The sequence below is a fragment of the Salvelinus fontinalis genome, chromosome 36, assembly GCF_029448725.1.
Source record: "Salvelinus fontinalis isolate EN_2023a chromosome 36, ASM2944872v1, whole genome shotgun sequence".
NCBI classification, from domain to species: Eukaryota; Metazoa; Chordata; class Actinopteri; order Salmoniformes; family Salmonidae; genus Salvelinus; species Salvelinus fontinalis.
In genome coordinates, this window is record NC_074700.1 from 30170056 (window position 1) to 30197603 (window position 27548).

The 27548-nt window shown below is 39.8% G+C and overlaps 2 protein-coding genes across 4 annotated transcripts; both read left to right on the top strand.

Moving 5' to 3' along the window:
* The first annotated feature begins 1409 nt into the window (after nt 1-1409).
* LOC129835767 (zinc finger protein 681-like) lies at nt 1410-8178 on the top strand. Its single transcript, XM_055901545.1, has 2 exons — nt 1410-1684; nt 5786-8178. Exons 1-2 carry the CDS (start codon nt 1504-1506, stop codon nt 6898-6900), a joined length of 1296 nt encoding a protein of 431 aa, XP_055757520.1. The 5' UTR covers nt 1410-1503; the 3' UTR covers nt 6901-8178.
* Nucleotides 8179-8384: 206 nt separating this feature from the next.
* Nucleotides 8385-26483, top strand: LOC129835768 (chorion transcription factor Cf2-like). Of its 3 annotated transcripts, none has more exons than XM_055901546.1 (3): nt 8385-8654; nt 24456-24521; nt 25173-26483. In XM_055901546.1, the coding sequence occupies exons 1-3, from the start codon at nt 8489-8491 to the stop codon at nt 26018-26020; spliced, it is 1080 nt and encodes a 359-aa protein (XP_055757521.1). In that variant the 5' UTR covers nt 8385-8488; the 3' UTR covers nt 26021-26483. The 3 variants fall into 3 exon arrangements, with proteins under 3 accessions (XP_055757521.1, XP_055757522.1, XP_055757523.1); XM_055901548.1 differs by having other exon boundaries at nt 8566-8654; nt 20844-24521; XM_055901547.1 differs by lacking the exon at nt 24456-24521 and having other exon boundaries at nt 8386-8654.
* Nucleotides 26484-27548: the final 1065 nt, after the last annotated feature.

A 27548-nucleotide genomic window follows, 5' to 3' on the forward strand; every position in this document is an offset into this window, starting at 1 on the left:
TTCTATCATCTCCCCAGAGGAATTCTGGAGCTCTGTCAGAGTGACCGTCGGGTTCTTGGTCACCTCCCTGACCAAGGCCCTTCTCCCCCGATTTCTCAGTTTGGCCGGGTGGCCAGCTCTAGGAAGAGTCTTGGTGGTTCCAAACTTCTTCCGTTTAAGAATGATGGAGGCCACTATGTTCCTGGGGTCCTTCAATGCTGCAGAAATGTTTTGGTACCCTTCCCCAGATCTGTGCCTCAACACTATCCTGTCTCAGAGCTCTAAGGACAATTCCTTCGACCTCATGGCATGGTTTTTGCGCTGACATGCACTGTCAACTGTGGGACCTTATAGACAGGTGTGTGCCTTTCCAAATCATGTCCAATCAATTGAAAGTCCACATGTGGACTCCAATCAAGTTGTAGAAACACCTCAAGGATGATCAATGGAAACAGAATGCTCCTGAGCTCAATTTTGAGTCTCATAGCAAAGGGTCTGAATACTTATGTGAATAGGGTATTTGTTTTTTAATACATTTGCCAAAAAATAAAAAAAATCTGTTTTCGCTTCGTCATTATGGGGTGTTGTGTGCAGATTAAGGAAAAACGTTTTAAACTTTTTGTTACGTTACAGACTTATTCTAAAATGTATTTAAAAAGGGAAGGTGTCTGAATACTTTCTGAATGTATTGCACCGTACCTTGATACATACATACAGTCTACTCCGCAATGGGGAGGGCATGAACGGTAACAACATGGCCACATCAGCAGGACGCAGTGCCCTTCGCTCCCGTTTGACAAGCTCTACTGTCCGACAATGGCGTGAGAAGTAGTTACCTACTAGCCAATTTCAACACACCCATATACACCCATTCAATACACAGTACACCCATCATCAATACTTGTTATAAAAATAATCGTCAGTTTTATAACTGAAAATATACAATTATGTTGCGAAACGCAGCATTATATGATGCAGGGATGATTTCTGTATTTTGAAAGTATCTTGAAAACGTCGTTGCTGATAAGCAAAACATTTTTGGGCTATGGCAACGATGGACTAATTAAACAAATACCAAAATATAGTTTTAGGGTGGAGTTTTCCTTTAAGTATACACCACAGGAGTTTTTATTTTTTACATTTTATTTACCTTCTGTGTAGGCGAAGGTTATAATGCCTGAATTGAAACAACCACAACCGATTCACCACATTAAAACAAAAACATGAACACATAAATCAAGTAATATCTTATAGAAATACTTGTAACTATTCTTTGTATGAAAAGCAGCAGACAATATATGAATAACTGTACACATTTTACATAATTTTTGCCCTAATTATTTACAAAGTATACAGGATGGGACACTTATTCTGAAAGATATAACAAATCCGTGACCCGGAAGTACTTCATTATTCTTGCTTGTGTCATAGAAGTCTTTGTTTTTGATTTTGCATTCAAGCTTGTGTGGAGTAAAGACTTACTGACTGGACTGACTAGGCTACCCAACTCTTATTCGACTGAAAATGTTTAAACTACAGTTGTTGCGTGTGTTTTTAAATGAGCGTTTAACGGCGGCTGCTGTGGAGATTTTTGGGGCAGTTGAGAAAACGGTAATGGAGTACCAGGAGGAGAATGATCGGCTACGGAGACTGCTGCGGATCACACCGGAGCTCATTACACCAGAGACACAACTATGTCGAACTGGTGCGTTCAGTTCTACTCAATTCATAATTTGTGCTGTACTTTTGATACCGGAGTATCGAGGCATGCGTCAAAACCGCAAAGCAGTGTACCGATGCGTGTATCACTTGATCAGAAGGACGTAATCGATGACGTCCGAAGCTTCGTTTGATCACGTACTTTTTGAAACCGTGCGCTTTCTTCGATTCCAAGATCAAATCAAATGTATTGATAAAGCCCTTCTTACATCAGCTGATATCTCAAAGTGCTGTACAGAAACCCAGCCTAAAACTCCAAACAGCAAGCAATGCAGGTGTAGAAGCACGGTGGCTAGGAAAAACTCCCCAGAAAGGCCAAAACCTAGGAAGAAACCTAGAAAGGAACCAGGCTATGAGGAGTGGCCAGTCCTCTTCTGGCTGTGCCGGGTGGAGATTATAACAGAACATGGCCAAGATGTTCAAATGTTCATAAATGACCAGCATGGTAATTTTAAATACTTACCTCTACTGGACACCGTACTTACAAGTATAGTTAGGATTTTGTAATAAAACATTTCACCTGACTGGTATCATAGCAGGTACAGTAGGGAACTCTGGAACAGTCGGCGATGTTAGGGTATGCGGTCAAATCCCTATATTAAAACAAATTTATAAATAATCTATGCGAAATCAGACTATGTACTGTTTTTCAAGTATTTTATTTAGTATAGTGTAAGCTTCTGTCTTAAGCATCCTATATAATGCCATGGATTCCGTTTTCTAAGACATAAAAGGGAAGCATAATGTAACATTTGAACCTGGTATTCCAACTGATTTATGAGCTACTAAAGCCAACGACTTACCACTGGCTATGGAGTTTAAGAAAACAATCTGAGAAAAAAACATCTCATAATCAGACGCTGCTATTCATTGCTGACAAGCAGATATTATTAATGTGCATTGTGAACCAGAGATGGCTGATAGGCGTTGTAGGAGGACGGGCTCATTGTAATGGCTGGAATGGAATAAATGGAACAGTATTGAACAAAGCAAACATATGGAAACCACATGTTTGACTCCGTTCCATAAATTATATTCCAGCCATTACAATGAGCCTGCCCTTCTATAGCACCTCGCACCATCCTCCACTGTTGTGAACAGGTAATGGAGCTCTGAGAAATTAATCGTTTTCCGGAACAATTTTGTGAAAGTGCCGAAGCCTTCAGAAATCCTCGGTTTCCCATCACTATTAATAATACACTGTTTTTAGGGATTCAGTGATCACTATTCAAACACATACGTCATTATTTACTTTTCCGTGCATGGATAAAAACATTGTCTGCGTCACTAAAACCAGGAAGTGATTTGATTGTTAATTTTTTATTCACAGTAATTCCATTTTCAACAATAAGCACAATAGTTTCACAATATCAAAAGATTTGAATGTAGCTATAATTCTGTTGTGGTTTTACCAAAGATTATTATATTTCCCCTTTCATCTGTGATTTTACTGTAAAGTGAAATGTTGAGCTATTAGCTAGCTTGCTTGTAGGCTAGGTTGGGCCAAACTAGCAACCCGTTTTTAATTGGTGTAGAACAAATAGCATACGACACAGGTGTCAAACTCATTCCACGGAGGGCCGAGTGTCTGCGGGTTTTCGCTCCTCCCTTGTACTTGATTGATGAATTAACATCACTAATTAGTTAGGAACTCCCCACACCTGGTTGTCTAGGGCTTTATTGAAAGGAAAAACCAAAAACCTGCAGACACTAGGCCCTCCGTGGAATGAGTTTGACACCCCTGGCATACGACAACAACTGGCGTCAATTCGTTTTCCAATTCGTCTAGAATCAGATGACCCCCCCCCCCCCCACCTCATCCATGCTACATTCAGGTGATTCCTCACAAAACTATAACAAAACAGGACCCTGATCTTTTGAATTTTTACAACAACAAAAAATATCCAAAGAAGGGTCCTTTGGAGGAAGGATTGTTTACATATATTCTACATGTGTATCTTAAAGCATAATTGAGAAATAATTAATTGAAGTTTGAACATGTGTGAGATTTGGACCATGCCCAGGGCTCCTTTAAGACGCCCAGGCCTCCTTTAGGACACCATGTTTCATCTTTGGGTGCCATATAATGCTTTACCACTTGCTCTGTGATATGAGTAGTATTTTTACTTCAATAAAACATTTCTTACATGAATTTATGAATATTGAAAAATATAAACATGAATATTGAAAATGTCTTATTTGGCTAAATTTTCTATAGATTGTTGAACATAGTATACTCTACCGGCATGTCAAAATTCCAGAATGGGATCTCTAAAAGTTTTAGAGCTAAATATCTTAAATTCATGTTGAAAGGAATTCAAACGAGGAATTTTGCCAAAGTAGAGGGAACAGTACTTGTCAGTAGATCTTTTGCACATGTAGATATTAAGCTATTAAAAAACATCATTATTTCCCAAAATATTCATTTAAAATCAGTGAACTTTAAATGAGGAATTCTTATTATTTATTTTTTTCCCCCAATTTAGTGGTATCCAATTGGTAGTAGTTACAGTCTTGTCTCATCGCTGCAACTCCCGTATGGACTCGGGAGAGGCGAATGTCGAGAGCCATGCGTCCTCCGAAACACAACCCAACCAAGCCACACTGCTTCTTTTTTTTTTTTTATTATTCTTTTTTTTTATCCCATTTTCTCCCCAATTTTCGTGGTATCCAATCGCTAGTAATTACTACCTTTGTCTCATCGCTACAACTCCTGTACGGGCTCGGGAGAGACGAAGGTCGAAAGCCATGCGTCCTCCGAAGCACAACCCAACCAGCCGTACTGCTTCTTAACACAGCGCGCCTCCAACCCGGAAGCCAGCCGCACCAATGTGTCGGAGGAAACACTGTACACCTGGCGAACGTGTTAGCTTGCACTGAGCCCGGCCCGCCACAGGAGTCGCTAGTGCACGATGAGACAAGGCTATCCCTACCGGCCAAACCCTCCCTAACCTGTGCACCACCCCATGGGCCTCCCGGTTGCGGCCAGCTGCGACAGAGCCTGGACTCGAACCCAGAATCTCTAGTGGCACAGCTAGACCACTGCGCCACTCGGGAGGCCCTTAAATTAGGAATTCTAATGGATGTTTCATGAATTAGGTACATCAGTGACCTTGCTTCAAGTGATTTTTATCTCTCTATGTAATGCAAGTGGCTTCAGTAGATTGTATCCAAGTTAGAAGATGGGTATATTCATTTTTTTTACCTCGTATTTTTACACAAATCCTTAAAAAAATAAACAAGATCAAATTTCATAATGTAATTGTTGTGGGAAAAACAACATAAAATTGGTTTAAGATCTCAAGATCATTCAATTGAGACCAGAGGAGGCTGCTAAGGGGAGGACAGCTCATAATAATGGCCGGAACTGAGCGAATGGAATATCATTATACGCATAGAAACCATGTAGTTGATGTATGTGATACCTTTCCACTTATTCCGCTGCAGTCATTACCACGAGCCCGTCCTCCCCAATTAAGGTGCCACCAACCTCCTGTGATTAAGACAAATTTTTTTTTCCTGTAAACACCAGGTTCTGCAGATGGCACTTTTAAGACAGTCCCTTAGCCTAGAGTGCAAACATTCCCCCATTGAAACCAATGTAAAGTCACGTTATGAATACAGAACTTAACTCAAAAACAAAGGGTGTATATGAAATATGAAACCAATATCCAAAGTGAAAACACATTTATGGCCGTGACAATGTAGAATAACTGTCTGGAGTATCTGGTTTATTGTTCACCCTTGGTTGTACAGGCAGTTGCTCTAGCACAATAGGAAATTATCCACTGTAATGCAGAGCTATGCCACAATCATTTTACCATTATACAACTGGGTATTCAAGTCACCAACAGACTGGACACAGCAGGTTATAAACCCACAATAACACACGTTATTGAACCAATTCAAACATTTTTTTGTTTATTTTTTACTAAAAATCTTCTCTTCACATTATAAAGGAAGTAATTGAAAATTGATTCTAGTCTTACAATCATAGAATTTGAATTTCAGTTCACCTTTTGAAATGACCCCAACAATGATGTCTAAAGGCTTTATAAATAACTTATGCTGCTCTCCTTCCCTCCAGACTCCCTGCAGCTCTCTGTCTCTGAAGAGGAGGTTCCCTCTGAGCAGCAGCACTGTGAGCAGGAGTGGAGTCCCAGTCTGGGGCAGGAGGACCCAGAGACCATACAGATTAAAGAGGAACAGGAGGAAGTCAGGACCAGTCAGGATGAAGAGCAGCTTCAAGGGTTCTTTGACACCAAAGACTCCATATTTACTCCTTCCTGTGTGAAAAGTGAATGTGATCAGGATGAATCACTTCAGTCCCTGACTCTTCCCCAAACCCGGACTGTGGAGAACAGAGAGAGTGACTCTAAACTAATGAATCTCAAACCTTTTGGCATTGTGACCCGCCTAAAGGATCTCAACATTCTGTATGACCCTCCAGATTATCAAAACAATGCTTTCAACCTCAGCTCAGCCGTAAGCAGCGACCCAGTAGGACTTTACAGCAGCCCACCATTGGATCCCAACCCACCAATGGAGAAACAGTGTTTCATACCCAGCACATCTAGAAAAACTCACCACTGCCGTGACTGTGGTGAAACATTTGCACTGAAAGCTGACCTGCAGAGGCATGTGACTCACACCAGGAAGAGACCCAGTGAATGCCTCTTCTGCAAAAAACTCTATAACTCCACCTGTAAACTGAAGGCCCACGTCAGGCTCTGTCACGGTGGGAAACCCTGCACCTGCCCCTTTTGTGGAAAGACCTTCAAACAAAAAGGACATCTGTCCAGGCACATGAGTATTCACACAGGAGAGAAACCATTTTGCTGTGGTGACTGTTGGAAAAGCTTCAATCGTAAGGAGCACCTTACCAGGCATATACGCATTCACAGAGGAGAGAAACCTTTTAGCTGTGGTGACTGTGGGAAAAGCTTCAATCGCAAGGAGCACCTAACTGAACATAGACAGACTCACACAGGAGAAAAACAACATGGCTGCTCAGTCTGTGGTAAAAGATTCACTCGGAAGACTCATCTACTGAAACATATGGATAATATCCACAAAGAGAGGAAAACAGACAGAAGAAAGAAAATCTTCAGTCAGAAGATGGGAATAAAAAGGCAGAATGTGGACAACACTCTTAGGAAAGGAAAGCAACTCCAGACCATTCATACTATGGGTCTCAGATAAATAAATCTTTGAATGTAAATTAAGTTTGATCATTACCTCATCATTCAAATCAAACAGTACAGAGTATTGTAGGAAATTCACAGGTCTGCTGTAATAATAATAATAAGTAATAATTCATTACATTTGTAAAGGGCTTTTAATTATACAGAATAATCTCAAAGTGCATAAAATGAAACCCCCCAAATATATATTAATGGACACAATTACACGGGGCAACTGACAGATGACGCTACAAGGGACATGGACAAGGAGGGATATTGCCATGAATACACTGGAAAGTCAGCAGGAGGGGTTTGAATTCAGTCTGGAATGAGATGGGGAGCCAGTACAGAGATGCCAGGATGGAGGTGATGTGATGGTGTTGTGATGGGGAGCCAGTACAGAGATGCCAGGATGGAGGTGATGGTGTTGAGATGGGGAGCCAGTACAGAGATGCCAGGATGGAGGTGATGGTGTTGGATGGGGAGCCAGTACAGAGATGCCAGGATGGAGGTGATGTGATGGTGTTGAGATGGGGAGCCAGTACAGAGATGCCAGGATGGGGGTGATGGGATGGTGTTGAGACGGGGAGCCAGTACAGAGATGCCAGGATGGAGGTGATGTGATGGGGAGCCAGTACAGAGGTGATGTGATGGGGGTGATGTGATGGTGTTGAGATGGGGAGCCAGTACAGAGATGCCAGGATGGGGGTGATGTGATGGTGTTGAGACGGGGAGCCAGTACAGAGATGCCAGGATGGGGGTGATGTGATGGTGTTGAGATGGGGAGCCAGTACAGAGATGCCAGGATGGGGGTGATGTGATGGTGTTGAGATGGGGAGCCAGTACAGAGATGCCAGGATGGAGGTGATGTGATGGTGTTGAGATGGGGAGCCAGTACAGAGATGCCATGATGGGGGTGATGTGATGGTGTTGAGACGGGGAGCCAGTACAGAGATGCCAGGATGGGGTGATGTGATGGTGTTTCGCACTCTCATCAGGATCCTGGCAGGGCTGTTCTGGATGTACTGGAGACTTTGGGACTGACAGGGATCCAGGTGAAGACTGTGTTGTAGTCTAGGAGACTCCTGACAGGGATCCTGGTGAAGAGTACATTGCAGTAGTCCAGCCTTGCAGAGATAAAGGCATGGACAAGCTGTACAAAGTCTTTATCATGTTTTTATATCATTACAAATAGGAATATCTGGTCGTTTGATTCAGAATGTCTCTCAGGGTGATGAGATAATAGTCGGATGGATGTTATCGATACATGAAATGAAATAAAATTCCAGAAAAGGTCTCCTTGCATTTGTCCAAGAGTATTTCTCATCAATTCTAACATAATGCTGCTCATTCATGATTATTGATGTAATGCTGTGTAGAGTAATGATAAACAGTCGACTCCTGATGAATCATTGATTATGTAGGCTGCCTTCCACAGTAGTAAACTCCCATCCAGCTGGCGGCGCTGTTATGTGGTTACAGGTTCGCCAGCCAATAGCACAACGGATTTTCTAAAATTCCTTGACTAAAACACGGAAGTAGAATTGGAGTAAAGAAATACCCACTGACAGATCTGACTAGGCTACCCAACTCTCATTCGACTGAAAATGTATAAACTACAGTTGTTGAGTGTGTTTTTAAATGATCGTTTAACGGCGGCTGCTGTGGAGATTTTCGGGGAAGTAGAGAAAATGTTAGTGGAGTACCAGGAGGAGAATAATCGTCTACGGAGCCTGCTGCGGATCACACCGGACATAAAACTATGTAGAATAGGTTCGTATGTGGATCTACCGATAGCTTGCTTCGTCCCCTAATGAGCGATACGCATTGAGGGGGTTCGATTAATCCCGCCGGACGCCTGTGTACGCGTGGTTTGCATCGGCTGAAAGTTGATTGCATTCGATTTGGAACTGGGCTGCCTCCCGGTGTTGTGCCCAAAGCTCCCCACTGCCAGAATCCTAGCAAGCAAGTTGCAGCAATGAAGAATTGAGTGCGTGCCCGTTCACGCGAAGGAAGGGAGGGAGGGAGGGGGGGGCTTTTCGGCACACGGGCGTGAGCCAGGTGCCCAGTTCAAAAGGGCACAGCGTAAAGTTGTGGCTCAACAACAACAAAAAGGGACTTAATTAAGCACGTGTAGTAATTACTAGGATTCTGTGAAAACACCAAATACTACTCAGTGTATGTAGATTAGCCAGCCAAATAGAAAAAGGAACCAGCCAAGCCTTCCCGGTTCAACATTTTTGCTGAATGAGCTTTATATTGGTGGCCTCTGGTCGGCCGAAGTAGGGTTGCTGCAGCCCCCTTACTGTTTCTTTGCAACTGAAGTGCGAATCGAGTTTCCATCTTCTCTGAGAAAGACTTTACAATATAATTGTCTGAAAATTTAGGAATTCAGTGTATTGTTTAGTTGTTTTGGATATGATCTAGGCCTATACGATCCAGACAATCTTCTAAGTGGAGAACATGACACCTTTTTAATGTTTAAACATCTTCTCTTGAGAAGAGAACTTATTTACAGTTTACTGCAAGATATTAATTGCCACAATGATTTGTCCTCCAAATTATGTATTTTATTAAAACAAACATTTTCTTTGAAAAATAAATTAAAGTAGTTGTTATTAAACTACTTGAACTAATTGACTGACGGTTCATTAACTTGATTTCCATTTAGTGAGCTCAACGTGCCATTTCTCTAGAGAGAAATCAAATCATTCAGTAGAGAAATTAATTCATGACCTATGTGGAACGCTTAGCTGATTGGAAGTTGTAGTTTTCCTTAGGCAAATGTTCAACCTAGTCGAAGATGATCTATTATATTGACAAAATAATCGAGTGAATGCGCTAACAATGGAAATACGTGGCCTCAAAGATGGCAGGCGGGAGGAGGCGAGACCATTCTAGCTAGAATCTCTATAGTTGTCGTCCACTTATATCTTCTTTTTTCTTTCTTCTTCTTTTTCTCCCCAATTTTGTGGTATCCAATTGGTAGTGTCGTGGAAAATCATCTCAGAAATATAACGCTTTATCAGAACTTGTAAATTCAATCATGCTCTTTATTACAATTGTACAGCCATCTGGAATGTCCGCGGAACCCCCACCGCGGAACCCCCCCCTCAGAAGTCCAGTCCTTTATATTTATACCCACATAGTATTGTCCGTCCCCTATGACGTCATTCCCCACCATCTGCCTTCAATCAGTTTATAATGGTGGCCGGACCCTCCCTTTACCACTAAATCAATGCACTCTTTGTGCCCCCCCCCCCCTCTCTAGGGCATCCAATTGCTTATAGGCGTCTATGTGTCTGGTCAGTTTCACTCAAATGGAATCAGCAGACTATGTGTTTCTTGTTCATTAGTGTCCAGCCATCTCAGGCATATTTCTCTGGTATGTATGCTTTTCTAGTGGAATGAGTAGACTATATTTCTAGTGGGTCTAAGTGCCCTAAACACATATTTCTCTGACATGTGTATCTCTTTAAAGAATCAGCAGACTGTGTGTCTAGTGTCCAATTTCTTTAAGCGCCTATCTGTCTGACAGCATAATGGAGAATCTACAAGGGTCAGAGGGTCAGAACGTCCCTTAGTAGATTTCCATTACCACGGTCTCATGATCTATGTTACCATGTGGTTTGTTACTTTAATGTTCAGCTATCTTTAATATTTATATGTTATCCATGTATTTTATGTTACTACTACATCATCTGCTAATCTTTGGTTTCCTGTATTTACCAGAATGGCAAACACACTCACATCTGCCTTCTTATACTATTTACCTATCTATTGTTTAATAGTGTGATATCTACCTACATATGTCACTTACTCCTACATAATCCCTCCTCTTGAGGGTAAATAACCTCAAAAACCATATTAAAAATGACATATAGAGAGTAGATATCAATACCAACAATTGACTAAAACATTATCAAAATAAAGCTTACAAATCACTTGTACCAAACATCTCCAATACATAAACACAGACAGGAAGAAAAGATCCAATTGAAACATAATATTCTTACAAAACCCAACTAGACCAAACATCTCCAATTAATAACATAAAATAGGAATGAAAGATCTAGTTAAAATAAAAAATACTAATAATCAACCATTATATTTTGATGAAGCAATGAGCATGTAGTATGAATCCCTGCCTGAGGTTACAAAGAACACAAAGCATTAGGCAAAATAGATATGCTAAAACCCCTTTACATAAGACCACAGTCCTCATCCTTACATATAAGACAATCTCTTCTTTGACACTTTGACAGAAAAAAGGTTCTAGGTGATGATAATGACCATCCTCATGAATTTTTGTACACCACTTGAAATTGTGACACAAATTACACTTTTTGTGGACATGTATGAGTAAACATTAATCTGAACTGGGTAATTTAACATATACATGGAAACCATCCTTACGAAAATCGTGACACGCATGACCACCCCCCCAATCACTTCATAGAGACAGTTAGGTTTACCAAAGGGGCAGTCAAGAGGTCCTCCAACTGCATTGCAAGGCTTTCCATACTTATTGGTATAATTGCCTGGGCTTCCCGGTACAGGATCAATCACCACAGGAGGGTCATCTCTCCTTACAGACATCTATTTAACTGTTGTCTAAACCACAATTGACTTTACCAGGGGTATAACACAACAAAATGCAATACCCAAAGCCAACAACCCTCCTCCCAACATGATGGTCATCCTAGCAAACATGAATCCCCACTTTAAGTTCTTATTTGGTATTATCCACAGAAATATAGATTCAAATCCTGATTTAACCTCATCTCTGGCCTTGAAATCCCTAGGTAGACCTCTAAGCAGTCCAATTGCATTAAGGTATACCTCAGGATCCTTATCATAAACCCTTTTAACTCTAGGTTTAACATAGTCATCATGGAGTGATTCAATAATAGTAACCTATTTAATTGCTCTAACTAAGGCACAAGGACCAATCCATCCATCAGACAATACATTCAACAGTTAGTTTTTCCCACACATCCAGAAACTATCAGCAATACCTCTGTCTTGAATTTTCAACATAGTAAGAGATGGCGTAACCTGAGTTATGTAACTACACAACCCTTTTCTATTCATAATCAACCCTTTATCATTACTTTTACGAACTCCCACGTTCTCTAATACCAAAATAGTATCACATTGTACAGTGGTGTTTCCTACATCAATTCCTTCAGTGTGGTGTCTGTAACAACATTCATATTTTCCTTTAACCACGGTACCTCTATCTAATTAAGGTACATTTAATTCAGTTCTAATGTTATAGGCAGCACAATCATTGTCTCCCAGCATGGTCTCATTCAACATAATTTTTCCCCTAGTCCTTAACCAGAACAATCCTACATTTTATGTCACACAAGGGAAAGAATACTTTCTATTGGTACAATAGTCATTTTTCCCAACTTACACAGTTTTTACATGATGCTGGTTCAGAGACTATTAAAAGATCAGACAAAGGTGATTTTCTTCACAAAATACAATTGTCCATTCTGTGTCTGTTTGCCATATACTTAGCCCATTCGTATCACTCCTTCTTCACTACTTCTTCTCATGTGGTGTCCTTGAGTGGTTCTGATTCTGATATATCTAATTCTGTTGCTTTTTCAATGTTCTTATCTTGAGGTAGATCATTAGAGTTTATCAGAAAGTTTCAAATATCAGTAAAAACTCTCCTGACTGATGTCTCAGGTTGCTTTGTGGCACGGTGGTCTGCTTGGTAAGGGCAGTCGATGTCATCTAGTGATAGCTACTGTGGTCGTCACAGCAGCCGCCACCCTTGTTGTTGTCACAGGTTCTTCCTGTTCATGTGCAGGGGTAGAATCAACCTTAATGACAGTGGTGCTACTCCCTTCGGTCACTGTTGTTCTTGTTATTTCAACTATTAATTCTTCACCTTCAACTGGTTCAATCTGATTCATGATGAGCACCCTCTCGTCTTTTTCTTTGATTAATGTCAGGTCACATCCTTTCGGATCCCAAATGACTTGTCCCTTTGTTTGGTGATATGTCCATCCACAGAGTGCAATCTCCGATAAGGGTTTGATCCTTATGATTGAGAAACTTCAGTTCTCCTACTTCTGTTATAAATTGAGGTGGAACATAGATTCTAACCTTGTCAGTCTTTTTGGATTGTTTGGCTGATTCCATTCTTCTCTTCCTGCTCCCACAATACATCTTGATTGTGCATTAGTCTGTTGTTTCTATACTAGCATTCACTGTTACTTCTGTTATGTCAATGTCATTATTCTTTTGTTGTTCTAACATCAATTGTCTGTAAAGGAGGCCATTCAAAAGTTTAAAAGTCAATTGTGGGTAATCCCCATTTTCTTCAGCTTGCCGGACTTTTCCTCCTCTTTCTTCACCTGAGGCTCCCTCCTCAGGCCGGACTTAGCTTCCATCTGGAAGGCTTTCAATTTTAGGAAAGAAACGTTCTTATTCTGTTCCTTGTGAGGCCTCTTCTCCTCTTCTGGGTGCATTAGTCGGTGCACGTGTCATATTTTGGCTTTCACTTGATTTACTGTTTTCTTGGCTCCTCCCTTGCGTCTCAATCGTTTCCGCTGCTCCTGCTCCCTCCAGGCTCCCTCCTGGTGAATCAGCATCCTCTGTGTCCTCATCTCTATGTGGTTGTATCCTTCTCTCTGTTGGGACTCATGTGCAGTGGTTCAGATGGTACCACGTCTGGCTTCTTTTCACTTGGACGGCCGTTCTTGTTGCTTTGGCCACCTCATAGGGTCCATCTCTCCTCGGTTGATCCCACTTCCTCCGGATCCCTCCAACGTGGACTAGATCTCCTGGTATCACTGGGAGAGGTCCTTCTGGTCCCCTTGGATCATCAGACGCAGAATCTCTCATCCTGGTTCAGGTTTCTGCCTACTTTCTGTGAAGCATTCATACTTAGAGACTTATGGCCTCTGTTCTATGATTGCACCATACATCCTCTTACTTCCATCACTCATCACACAACAAACAGACATTCCAGCTGAAGCTGGCGAACCCCTCTCCTTCTGGTTTCCTAAACATAAGACTTGGAAAACAACAGACAAAACATAACAGCATTGACAATGTTATGTGTTATGCATAAATATATTCATGCAAACTGAAATCTGAGACCATGACAATTCCCACTCTCTCTTTACCTGACTCTATGCCTCCAGGATACTTTTCTGCTGGACTCCACAAAAATAAAAGCCCTAAAAAGCTTCCTCATGCTTCCACCCAGTCTTCCCCTTTCGGCCCCAGGTTCTGAGAGGTGTTCCCAAATCATGTCATTTTTACTTAGTTTCCCATCTACTCCATTTCAACTGATAATCATGTGCATAACCTACAATTAACATTCTCTCTTCTTGAATTAATTCAACACTGTATATGCTTTCATATCAATCCCTTTAACATGTTTGTTTAGAGTATAATATCCTATCATCCATTCTCTTTCACATGATGTATTAAAAATAAAACAAGTAGCCTCCAAACTCAACCCAGTATGTCTATAGTGGAATCTAGTCTCTCTCTCTTTCTCTCTCTGATTCCACATCCTCTGTCATGGTGTTTTCAAGCTCACCCATTATTCAGCTGGACCTTACTTCTCGTGAGACTTATGCACCCACCAAAGAGAGACAAGAAGAACTTTACCACTACAGTGTTGTAAGAAGTATACCACCAGCCTGGTGTATCTTGATGTACACTCAGTCTCCAGAATGCAGCCCAAGCCCTTCCATTTCTGGCTGTTTTTTCCTGAGGACATACACACTTACACATGGGTTATTTCCTGACAACATTAGCAAGATCACTAAATCTTAATTTTTAATAACAGCCCTATGTAACCATTCTGCCTCAAATACCTGGCCTCCTGCCACAGAAATATTCATAATGATAGTTAAATGATGGTCCCTACGGCAACTGCTGTAAAATAACATGTACTCAGTCAAGTGTCTTCCAGTTGGAAGAATATCCAATCCTCACAAAACTAAGTCATAAGTTTCTTAAACTTTTGCTCTAGTGTTCAAAATGCCACCACTTATTCTTTTTACCATATCTTTAGATATGTGAATTGTTCTATTTACTTTAGAATTTTCCCTATATTTTACACAGTCAGCTGTCTTTCCTTTTCTGTGAATTATCTCTATTATTATACATAGTTTCTACAAATAACACCCCTTCACTACCATTACCTTCATTTATGAGTCCCCTAACCCATAGCAGCCATTGTTTAATACATCCTTAAGTCAATTTATATATCATTTATATCAATCAGTCCCTCCTCAGGAACATATACACAACCTTATGTTCCTCAAAACAAAAAGAAATTGACCAAACGAGAAAAAGAGAAAAAAAAAAAAAAATAATAATAATAATAATTTTTTTATAATAATTACACATTTGCAATAAATTTCCACTATTCGTAATGTAATTAAACCTGGAGAAAAACGTCCATCTGTTTCATTCTATGCCCCTGTTATTATTGGTCTCTTTCTTCTTCATTCTTGGGTATCATCGCACAACATACTATATTTTTATTCAATTAAACATTAGATTTTATCATTCCAATTCCAATGACATTATAAAACAAAAAATAAAAAACCTTTAATCTAATATTCTGTAAGTTTTGTCAACCACCTTGTCTCAGGATTAGTTTCCAGAGCTTCCCTAGGCCTATTAAATTTAAACAGTTCTATATCTAAATAACTAAACAGTTATTTCTTAAATACATTTTCCAACCCAATATTCAGGATAACAGTCCTTAGTGTTTACTTTAACTCAAATTTGACCTTATCTATTCAATACACAACATCCCTTTAATAATGAACATTTATACTAAACACTTTAAATACCAGTATTATCTATTTTCCAATAGCCCTTTTGTCTCAGTTTCTCTCATGAATGGCCTGATAATAAAAAATCAGTACCCCAATAACTTTAAGTCATTATTCTCCCAACAAATATAATGTCATTTCAGCATGTCTTTTTTAGATACAGTTCACAGGTCATCAGACACAGTTGTCCCTCACTGTTCAGTCGGTTAGGGTGGGTTTGATCTCCACACCCACTTGTGGTAATATTCTCTCCCATGCCTTAAAGCATTCTGACGTCACCTTCTTATGATAACTCCCTTATTCCACCAGTGTTCTCTCAGATGAATTACAGATGATGTATTTATCAACAAAAACCCTCACAAACCCACACTCCAATAAACCCGTTGGAATAACTTTCAACACTTTTTATATGCATAATGAACAAAACACATTTGTGTATTTCCCCAAAGACCATAACCCCAAGGAACTGATAGTTTTACCTATGAACCCATGTTATATCAAAAATAAAAATTAAAATAAACCTATTCGAATAACTTATTCAATTTAAGGGTACAACTCTTCATAATTTTCCCAGAGACATAATAGATTTTCAAAGTAATTATACAGTTTGAATAGAGTCTGGTGTCTTAAACATTTTATAAGTAAATCCCACCTGTTCCAACAATTTCTAGTAAAAGGTGATCAGTCTTTCACAGGAAATTCCTAGGATTCAGGGCATTTTGACACCATTAATATGTTTCCACTCCCCCTTTCTTTAGGAACAACTTAAATACATTTTTCAAAAACATGTTCATCCTTTTGCATACCCAATTTGAAACTGAATTGGAAAAAACCCTTCCAATATATCTACTAATGCATATTCATTCCCAGTACATGGTGTACTCACTAGTGAACCATAAGCTAATAATAGCAAACGAACTGGACTCACTCATCCAGAACTCCATGTTTTAGCCTTATCCAGATATTTTTATTTTTAAAGCGGCTGACTTTAATTACTGTGGAAAGCAGTTAATTAGTCTCCAATGACATTGTTGACCAGAGAAGATTGAAAACCCTTTTTTTTCCCTTATTCTTTCTGGAAAAGAAAGTGTACATATCGTTAATATTCACAATGTTACCTTTTAGTCAGCAAACCAATAATTTTACTTATCCATAGATTTTATTCTAAAGCGTCTTTAACAGTTCCAGAGAATTGTGGTATATAATGTCTAACAATTAATATTCCATCGTTACTTTACTAGATGTCAAGTCAAACGTGATCTAATACTTCTTCTTGACCACATATAAACTGCAATCTCTATGAAACACTCATTGTTCCCTCAGAGACTACACACCGCCAAGTAAAAATTCCATTCTCACTAACCTCAAACCAATTAGTTGTCTGTTATTTTGACAAGGATATAAACTCTTGTATAACGGCATTTCCTGCTACCGCACTAAGTTCTAATGTCACATTACACTAATTTTCCCATAACCAATATACCTATATCCAGAACAGAGAGCTATTTTCTTATTGGTTCTTAGATCTTGTCAATAGTTCTGCCAATCACCCGCACGTCTGCGAGGATTAGAGGAACCACACACACAACCCCATCGCAATGTATTTTCTGATGATAGAATGTTGACATCAGAACGCCTGCAAATCGAGCTTCACATTTTGGTCCCATGTGACTGTTTAATTCCCTTGTCCTATTTATCCTGTTCATCAGGTAATAGTGTCCTTCTCTCCCTATTCTATGGAAACAGTCATTTCGTTGTCATGCCACTAATTATTTATTTATTTTTTCTAAATACTCCCATGTATTATACACCTTTTATTTACTATTTTTCCAAGGTAGAGCGAATCCCCTTTCCAATTAAAAATGCATTTGTCCCATCACTTAATTTCTCTTCTCAAACCAAGCTCTATATAGTACAGACATTATTTCTGAATACTACAGATGACTTAATGTCTTATTCTAATACAATACTTCAAATATCACTGTGTTTTTCCCATTACAGATATTATTATTTATTCATTTTATAATTCTAATCAATTTTATGATTACATTTACATTACATTTAAGTCATTTAGCAAATGCTCTTATCCAGAGCGACTTACAAATTGGAAAGTTCATACATATTCATCCTGGTCCCCCATGGGAATTTAACCCTCAACCCTGGTGTTGCAAGCACCATGCTCTACCAACTGAGTCACACCAGTCCACTGCCCGCTCCGTTAAGATCTCTATCTAACGTCTTACTTTTACCTTTATTAAATTTATTTTGTCTATACTTTCTTACCTCTTATCTATATTCTTATTATTTCATTGTCTTTTATCCCATTTTACTGTTTAATTCCCGATTCACGGTTTTAGTGAAACAAACCTCTCATATTCTGGTCTCTGTCCTTCAGGCTATTTTTAGACCGCAGTCTCTGTGGGTACAGAGTGATCGACGGCCTCTTTTTTCCTCTTCCTTTGTTACACCGTTCGTGAATCCTTAATCTGTCCTGAATTTCACTATTTATCACTATTTATCTTAACTAACCTAAATTCGTTTTTAACTTTATAGTACAATTTCAATTTATCGACGATTCTACTTTCTGTCTTGTTACACACTATTTGGTTTAATCCTCTTTTATTATCTTTATGGTTATTTATTTTAACACCTTTTTTAGTATTCTACTATGGTCGCTTATTACTTTATCACATCAGTGTTTTTATCCTTGATTATAACTTATTTTACTTCGATGTTCCTTAATTTCATTCCATCTGCCTAATAGCAGTTAACTGCACTCTCCTTCTCAAATTACACTCAGTTAACTATCAGAGAGGCTTGCGCATGCCTCTTCCTACCAGCAGTTGGTCACAGACACACACACACACACACAACCCAACCTGTCCTTTCTTTCTTCCTAATGTTCTATCTCTACACAGATCTACTCATTTCTTACAACATTATCATTCATCCTTTGTTTTTACCTCAAAACAACTCAGTTCTTTCTTTATTGACTTAATCCCTTTGTTCAACATAAGCCTAGGCTAATAGGATTTCTACGATATGACGAGAGACTACTGTCTAATCGGATCAGCTTGTCTTCATATCCTACCCAACCCCCAATACTGATCTTTTCTTCTTTTATTAGAGTAGTATTATGGCGTGACCTACTGAATTACAAAACCCTGTTAGCTAGACAGAGCGGTTTTTTATTCGCAGGATTTCTTTTGCATTTGAACGCCGCACAATCGGGCAAACGTCCTAAATATTCATCCGTACAGTCCTCCTTTCAGAGCGTTAACCATGAAATATTTATTTAACTACTGATTTATGTTTCGACCGTATAAACTACTTTTGCAGTTGAACGCCGCACAATCGGGCAAACGTTTTTCCTACAACCTAATATTTATAAGCTACTTTTGCAGTTGAACGCCGCACAATCGGGCTAACGTTTTCCTACAACCTAATATTTATAAGCTACTTTTGCAGTTGAACGCCGCACAATCGGGCTAACGTTTTCCTACAACCTAATATTTATAAGCTACTTTTGCAGTTGAACGCCGCACAATCGGGCTAACGTTTTTCCTGCCTTCTAAATATTCATCCGTTCAGTCCCCCGTTCTGGGGCGGTATCCATGAAGTATTTATTTACTAAATATCCACCCAATCAGACCTCTTTAAAAATGTTCCTTTTTTAACGAGCGGTATCGTGGCTTTCTAACTACTTATTCATGCAGTTCTCTGTTATCTTTAGAGCCGTTATTCATAAGTAACCTGTCCAAGCATTCCTTCTACTAATTTTATTGAAGAGGTATCACAGGATTTTATACCTACATTATCTGTTTTTACCGTATGGGCTGTCCCACATTATAGCCAGCCATCTCAGCCAGATGGCACAAACAAGCACATCATTTAAGCTACACATTCGAACGGTCTAATCAGAACGAGCGCATGCTCCACTAAACACCCAACACAAGCAAAGTTCACATCGCCTATTCACTCATTCTCTATACATGCACATGCATTTATATTTAATACAATTCCCCAAATTACACATACATGCAAATTCATTGAATTTAAAAGTTCTTTTGTATTTACTGGTTTCATTTTAGGAAATTTGAAAGAGAGACTTACGTGGCGCTCCTCTCGCTGAGACAGTATCTCTGAAGCAATCTTACACAAACATTTCAACCATTGTAAGAACTTGCTTACCGTCTAGTTGGGCGGCCACCCTTGTTTGTTAGATTGTCCAAAGAACCCATCATCAGCCAAGAACGTCCCAGTCCCTATCAGCTCCTGGCTAGCTCGCCAAAATATGTCGTGGAAAATCATCTCAGAAATATAACGCTTTATCAGAACTTGTAAATTCAATCATGCTCTTTATTACAATTGTACAGCCATCTGGAATGTCCGCGGAACCCCCACCGCGGAACCCCCCCCTCAGAAGTCCAGTCCTTTATATTTATACCCACATAGTATTGTCCGTCCCCTATGACGTCATTCCCCACCATCTGCCTTCAATCAGTTTATAATGGTGGCCGGACCCTCCCTTTACCACTAAATCAATGCACTCTTTGTGCCCCCCCCCCCCTCTCTAGGGCATCCAATTGCTTATAGGCGTCTATGTGTCTGGTCAGTTTCACTCAAATGGAATCAGCAGACTATGTGTTTCTTGTTCATTAGTGTCCAGCCATCTCAGGCATATTTCTCTGGTATGTATGCTTTTCTAGTGGAATGAGTAGACTATATTTCTAGTGGGTCTAAGTGCCCTAAACACATATTTCTCTGACATGTGTATCTCTTTAAAGAATCAGCAGACTGTGTGTCTAGTGTCCAATTTCTTTAAGCGCCTATCTGTCTGACAGCATAATGGAGAATCTACAAGGGTCAGAGGGTCAGAACGTCCCTTAGTAGATTTCCATTACCACGGTCTCATGATCTATGTTACCATGTGGTTTGTTACTTTAATGTTCAGCTATCTTTAATATTTATATGTTATCCATGTATTTTATGTTACTACTACATCATCTGCTAATCTTTGGTTTCCTGTATTTACCAGAATGGCAAACACACTCACATCTGCCTTCTTATACTATTTACCTATCTATTGTTTAATAGTGTGATATCTACCTACATATGTCACTTACTCCTACAGTAGTTACAGTCTTGTCTCATCGCTGCAACTCCTGTATGGACTCGGGAGAGGCGGAGGTCGAGAGCCGTGCGTCCTCCGAAACACAACCCAACCAAGCCGCACTGCTTCTTGACACAATGCCCATCCAACCTGGAAGCCAGTCGCACCAATGTGTCGGAGGAAACACCGTACACTGCGACATGCCCACCACAGGAGTTGCTAGTGCGCGATGAGACAAGGATATCCCTGCCGGCCAAACCCTCCCCTAACCCGGACGACGCTGGTCCAATTGTGCGCCGCCCCATGGGTCTCCCGGTCGTGGCCGGCTGCGACAGAGCCTGGACTCGAACCCAGAATCTCTGGTGGCACAGTGCGCTACCTGGGAGGCCCGTCCACTTATATTATTGCATTTGTAACATAACCATGACAAAACTTCTATTAGATCAAATAAAAGTCACGTATCAAAATAGCAATTCAATCTGTAGTTGACCAAATTCGACACTCATTGACCTCAAAACAAAAATTCCTCACTTCGTGTTCTTATGTTTGTGGCCAAATTTTGGGCGGAGTAAACCCTCTCACTTCGCCTCTTCATCTCTGACCTAGGCTCAGTGCAGAAATGTGGTAATTAACTACAATGACCATAATCCATTGTGCCTGTTCTTTCCGGCCAGAGATAGAGGCGGATAAACCCACAGATCATATGAAACCGCATGAGAGAGAAATGTAGTCTACACAACACAACGACGAGAGGGATAGAGATAGTTTGTGAGGTAGCTCTGCCTTATTGATAGTTGAAGTAGTTGCTAATAGTGGTGAGGAGGAGGAGTCTCGTGTCCGGAAGCGACTTCACCATTCATATTCAGGGGTCATCCAAACACCGTTTTAAGCTTTGTTTGACAATTTATTGACAGTTACAGCTGATTTCGGGATTGTATATCTATTAGAGGTCGACCGATTATTATTCTTTTACCGCCAATACCGATAATTGGAGGACCAAAAAAGCCAATACCGATTAATCGGCCGATTTTTATATATATTTGTAATAATGACAATTACAACAATACTGAATGAACACTTATTTTAACTTAATATAATACATCAATAAAATCAATTTAGACTCAAATCAATTATGAAACATGTTCAATTTGGTTTAAATAATGCAAAACAAAGTGTTGGAGAAGAAAGTAAAAGTGCAATATGAGCCATGTAAAAAAGCAAACGTTTAAGTTCCTTGCTCAGAACATGATAACATATGAAAGCTGGTGGTTCCTTTTAACATGAGTCTTCAATATTCCCAGGTAAGACGTTTTAGGTTGTAGTTATTATAGGACTATTTCTCTCTATACCATTTTTATTTCATATACCTTTGACTATTGGATGTTGTAATAGGTACATTAGTATTGCCAGCCTAATCTCGGGAGTTGATAGGCTTGAAGTCATAAACAGCGCAATGCTTGAAGCATTGCTAAGAGCTGCTGGCAAACGCAGGAAAGTGCTGTTTGAATGAATGCTTACGAGCCTGCTGCTGCCTACCACCGCTCAGTCAGACTGCTCTATCAAATCATTGACTTAATTATAATATAATAACACACAGAAATACGAGCCTTAGGTCATTAATATGGTCAAATCCGGAAACTATCATTTCGAAAAAACAAAATGTTTATTCTTTCAGTGAAATACTGAACCGTTACGTATTTTATCTAACGGGTGGCAACCCTAAGTCTAAATATTGCTGTTACATTGCACAACCTTCAATGTTATGTCATAATTACGTAAAATTCTGTCAAATTGGTTCGCAACGAGTCAGGCAGCCCAAACTGTTGTATATACCCTGACTCTGCGTGCGATGAACGCAAGAGAAGTGACACAATTCCCCTAGTTTAATATTGCCTGCTAACGTGAATTTCTTTTAACTAAATATGCAGGTTTAAAAAATGTATACTTCTGTGTATTGATTTTAAGAAAGGCGTTGATGTTTATGGTTAGGTACAGTCGTGTAACGATTGTGCTTTTTTTGCAAATGCACTTTTGTTAAATCATCCCCCGTTGGCTGTCTTTGTTAGGAAGAAAGGGTCTTCACACAGTTCGCAACTAGCCAGGCGGCCCAAACTGCTGCATATACCCTGACTCTGTTGCACAGAACGCAAGAGTGGTGACACAATTTCCCTAGTTAAAATAAAATCATGTTAGCAGGCAATATTATCTAAATATGCAGGTTTAAAAAATATATACTTGAGAATTGATTTTAAGAAAGGCGTTGATGTTTATGGTTAGGTACATTGGTGCAACGACAGTGCTTTTTTCACGAATGCGCTTGTTAAATCATATGTTTGGGGAAGTAGGCTGAGATTCAGTGATAAATTAACAGGCACCGCATCGATTATATGCAACGCAGGACAAGCTAGATAAACTAGTAATATCATCAACCATGTGTAGTTAACTAGTGATTATGTTAAGATTTATTGTTTTTTTATAAGATACGTTTAATGCTAGCTAGCACCTTGGCTCCTTGCTGCACTCACATAACAGGTAGTCAGCCTGCCACACAGTCTCCTCTTGTAGTGCAATGTAATCGGCCATAATCGGTGTCCAAAAATGCAGATTAGCGATTGTTATGAATTTCCGATTAATCGGTCGACCTCTAATATCTATTTTCTCTCCTTAAATATAAGTAATCTGATTTATTTGTTTGTCTATTCATTTTTTTATTTAACATTTCAACGCCAGCTCCTGATATCAGGGCACAAAAACTACAATCTCTCCTGAATTAGTCTCGTGCACTTGTGCGCCCAGCTATATCCTGTCCCAAGGTTGTTTTCCCTGGGTTTCCCTGGCTAAACTAGCTGGCTAGCTGAACTATGCTAGTTTTCGTCCTCATTGCCAAGCTTCATAAATACTGCACCCTCAACTTCAAAACTAATTTGCTAGTTATACAATAAGACATTCGCTGAAAAGAAACTTGAAAACTATGTTTTGTTTTGTTGAATAGTCACGACTGGTTTGAGATATCTGTCGTAAGACAGCGGTGGCGAAGGATATCATAATTGCTACTTAACGCGGATCCAAGTTTAGTTTTGAGATCCACCGGCTCGTTGGGATATGTAGTGATTTTGCCAACACAGCCAGATATGTACACAGTCGTGTACCCTTTAAGCTTTGTTAAACTCACTATCGTATTTGTTGGTTAAATTAATATAATATGTAATGCAGGAATGTCACGAGTTAATTGACATGAGAAAACTTGAGAAAATAGCAACTCTACAGAGCGCAGTGACTAATGACATCTGGACATGGGAAAAAAACACTCCAAAAGGCAAATTAGGGAGACAAATTAACATCTCTCTCAACGATGCGATTCGCTAGGCTACACTGACGAGTCACTCACTTTAGCTTCACTGTCTGGCAAGTCCCGACATGGGCTTCATATCCTAGGAAAATACAAAATAGATCTTTGGTTATTTGAGCTGTTCTTGCCACAATATGGACTTGGTCTTTTACCAAATAGGGCCATCTTCTGTTTACCACCCCTATCTTGTCACAACACAACTGATTGGCTCAAACGCATTAGTCAGGAAATAAATTCCACAAATACACTTTTAACAAGGCACACCTGTTATTTGAAATGTATTCCAGGTGACTACCTCATGAAGCTGGTTGAGAGAATGCCAAGAGTGTGCAAAGCTGTCATCAAGGAAAAGGGTGGCTACTTTTAAAAATCGAAAATATATTTTGATTTGTTTAACACATTTTTTGGTTACTACATTATTCCATATGTGTTATTTCATAGTTTTGATGTCTTGACTATTACTCTACAATCTAGAAAATAGTAAAAAATACCATTTCAACTTTGAATGAGTAGGTGTGTCCAAACTTTTGACTGGTACTGTGTGTGTGTGTGTGTGTGTGTGTGTGTGTGTGTGTGTGTGTGTGTGTGTGTGTGTGTGTGTGTGTGTGTGTGTGTGTGTGTGTGTGTGTGTGTGTGTGTGTGTGTGGTTTTGAATTGGAGGGGGGGTGGTGGCATCGAGTAATTGGATTGAATAATTTCCTTGGCACCAATCGGCAATGCAAACTAAGCATTATTATTATCAGAACTGTCCACTGACCACTGATATACCCTCCAATGTGGGAAAAGCATTGCCAAAAGGGCACAGGCGGTATATACTTCACACAGTGGGTTAGTTTTATACTGCTAGACTGAGATACAATGTCTGTCTAGAAACGGGCCCTAGCTGCCTGAACTCAGGGCACATCTAAAGAGATACAGTCTCTGTCTAAAGGCTGTTTAGATCGTAGAAATCTATCATTCAAATGTATGATTCAAGTGTCTGCACCTCCTCTCTTCCTCTCCAGACTCCCTGCAAGTCTCTCTCGCTGACTCTGAAGAGGAGGTTCCCCCTGAACAGCAGCACTGTGAGCAGGAGTGGAGTCCCAGGCTGGGACAGAAGGACCCAGAGACCACACAGATTAAAGAGGAACAGGAGGAAGTCAGGACCAGTCAGGAGGAAGAGCAGCTTCAAGGGCTGGAGGCTGATATCATAGAGTTTAATTTCACTCCATCCTTTGTGAAAAGGGAATGTGATCTGGAGGACCCACTTCAGTCCTTGACTCTTCCCCAAACCCAGACTGTGGAGAACAGAGACAGAGACTCTAAACCAGTAGATACTGAACCTTTTGGCACTGTGACCCACCTAAAAGGTTTCAAAATTCCTTGTGGCCCTCCAGATAATCAGAACATTGCTTACAGCCACAGTTCAGCCATATGCAGCGACCCAGTAGGACTTGATAGCAGCCCACAATTGGATCCCAACCCACAATTGGATCTTAATCCACCAATGGGGGAACTCTGCACCTGCCCCTTTTGTGGCAAGACCTTCAAACAAAAAGGAAATCTGTCCATGCACATGAGGATTCACACAGGAGAGAAACCATTTAGCTGTGGTGACTGTGGGAAAAGCTTTATTCAGAAGGGGGACCTAAGGAGACATATACTGACTCACACAGGAGAGAAACCATTCAGTTGTAATTTTTGCTGTAAAAGCTTCAATCAGAAAGGGGACCTAAGGAGACATATCCTGACTCACACAGGAGAGAAACCATTTAGCTGTGATTACTGTGGTAAAGGATTCATTCGCAAGGAGCACCTAACTGCACATATACGGACTCACACAGGAGAAGTGTCGGTCTCAAGCAGAACCTAACCTTGCAGAAACTGATAAATAGATCTGTGATCAATTTTAATGTTGAAAACATTGTATGTAAATAAAGTTTGATTTGAATGATGAGGTACTTATCAAGCAGTACAGAGTATTGTAGGACATTCACAGGTCTGCTGTTCAAAGTCTGTAGAATCGTTGTCTTCGTTAGAAACAGGAATATCTGATCGTTTGATTAGGATCTCGTGGTGATAAAGGGGCAGGCTGATGTTATTGATGCCATGAAATACAATTCCAGAAAATATCTCCTTCTGTTTTGTCCCAAAGAGTTTTTTCTCATCAATTCAGACCTAATGCTGCTCATTCACTATGTGTATTGCGATTCGATATTGTGATGTTATTGCTATTTGATGTACATAAACATATTACTCCTTATATGTCTCCTGCAGAGAGACGAGAGAGCATCAGAAAATGTGTTTTGATCATGGAAATAAAAGTGATGAAAATATGTTGGCTCACTATTTTAAAAAGTAGATGGAGAACGAGCTATAGGTTGAAAAATACTTGAGTTTTGGTGTTGGTAAAGCTGACTAGCGGTAGCTAACGCCATCTAGCAAAACAAATATATATACTTGATACATTTTTTACAAATCGATACATGGAGTCAGAGTATCAATATAATATCGTCCAAAGAAAATATTGCGCTATGTATCTGTATAGATGTTTTCACCCATCACTATTGCCCACTGGCTATACTTATGATCTGCTGGCCAGATTGTAACAGCAAACAGATTAATGTCTTCCTGCAGTAAAATAACCACACTTTTGACTCCAGAGAGGATGCTACGCAGTCAATCTCTGAAACAGCTAGCTACAGGTCAAGTAGTACTTGAAGTAGGCTAACTACCCAACAGACACAAACATTATCAAGAATGCCTAGCTTCACCATCTAAGTTAGCTAGCTAGTTAACTAGTAAGCTAGACTGGTGGTTTATAAAAGCCAAAGAAAGCTAAACTAGTTTTTATGAATTTGTCATGCATTTAAATGGCTAGATAGACGGCTGATGTTGCCATCTAGCCAGGCTAATGTTGCTAACTAGCTAGACCATGAGATAGCTAGCTAGATAACATGTATTGTGTAAATTTACAACTTCCCAAGATAGTTCACATAATTGTCAATTTGAATCAAATGTAGCCAATTTATTAATTACTAAATGTAGCTAACATTAGATAGTTAAACCAGAGATAAGGCATTGAAGTTCTATATGATAGCATCATTATCAGCTAATTAGCATTTCGTTTGGGATGGCAGTGGTAAATACAGGCAAATATATATAAAGAAAGAAGGCACTGAGGGGTGACCAGTCCTCTTCTGGCTGTGCCGGGTAGAGATGATAACAGAACATGGCCAAGATGTTCAAACGTTCATAGATGACCAGCATGGTCAAATAATAATAATCACAGTGGTTGTAGAGGGTGCAACAGGTCAGCACATCAGGAGTAAATGTCAGTTGGCTTTTCATAGCCGATCATTCAGAGTTAGAGACAGCAGGTGTGGTAGAGCGAGAGAGGG

Excerpts from the sequence above, each read along its gene's own strand:
- LOC129835767 (XM_055901545.1), top strand. The coding sequence starts at position 1,504 with ATGTTTAAACTACAGTTGTTGCGTGTGTTTTTAAATGAGCGTTTAACG. Across the intron at positions 1,685-5,785 it reads GACACAACTATGTCGAACTG|ACTCCCTGCAGCTCTCTGTC; the intron begins GTGCGTTCAGTT and ends CCTTCCCTCCAG.
- LOC129835768 (XM_055901546.1), top strand. The coding sequence starts at position 8,489 with ATGTATAAACTACAGTTGTTGAGTGTGTTTTTAAATGATCGTTTAACG. Across the intron at positions 8,655-24,455 it reads CATAAAACTATGTAGAATAG|GTGACTACCTCATGAAGCTG; the intron begins GTTCGTATGTGG and ends AATGTATTCCAG. Across the intron at positions 24,522-25,172 it reads AGCTGTCATCAAGGAAAAGG|ACTCCCTGCAAGTCTCTCTC; the intron begins GTGGCTACTTTT and ends CTTCCTCTCCAG.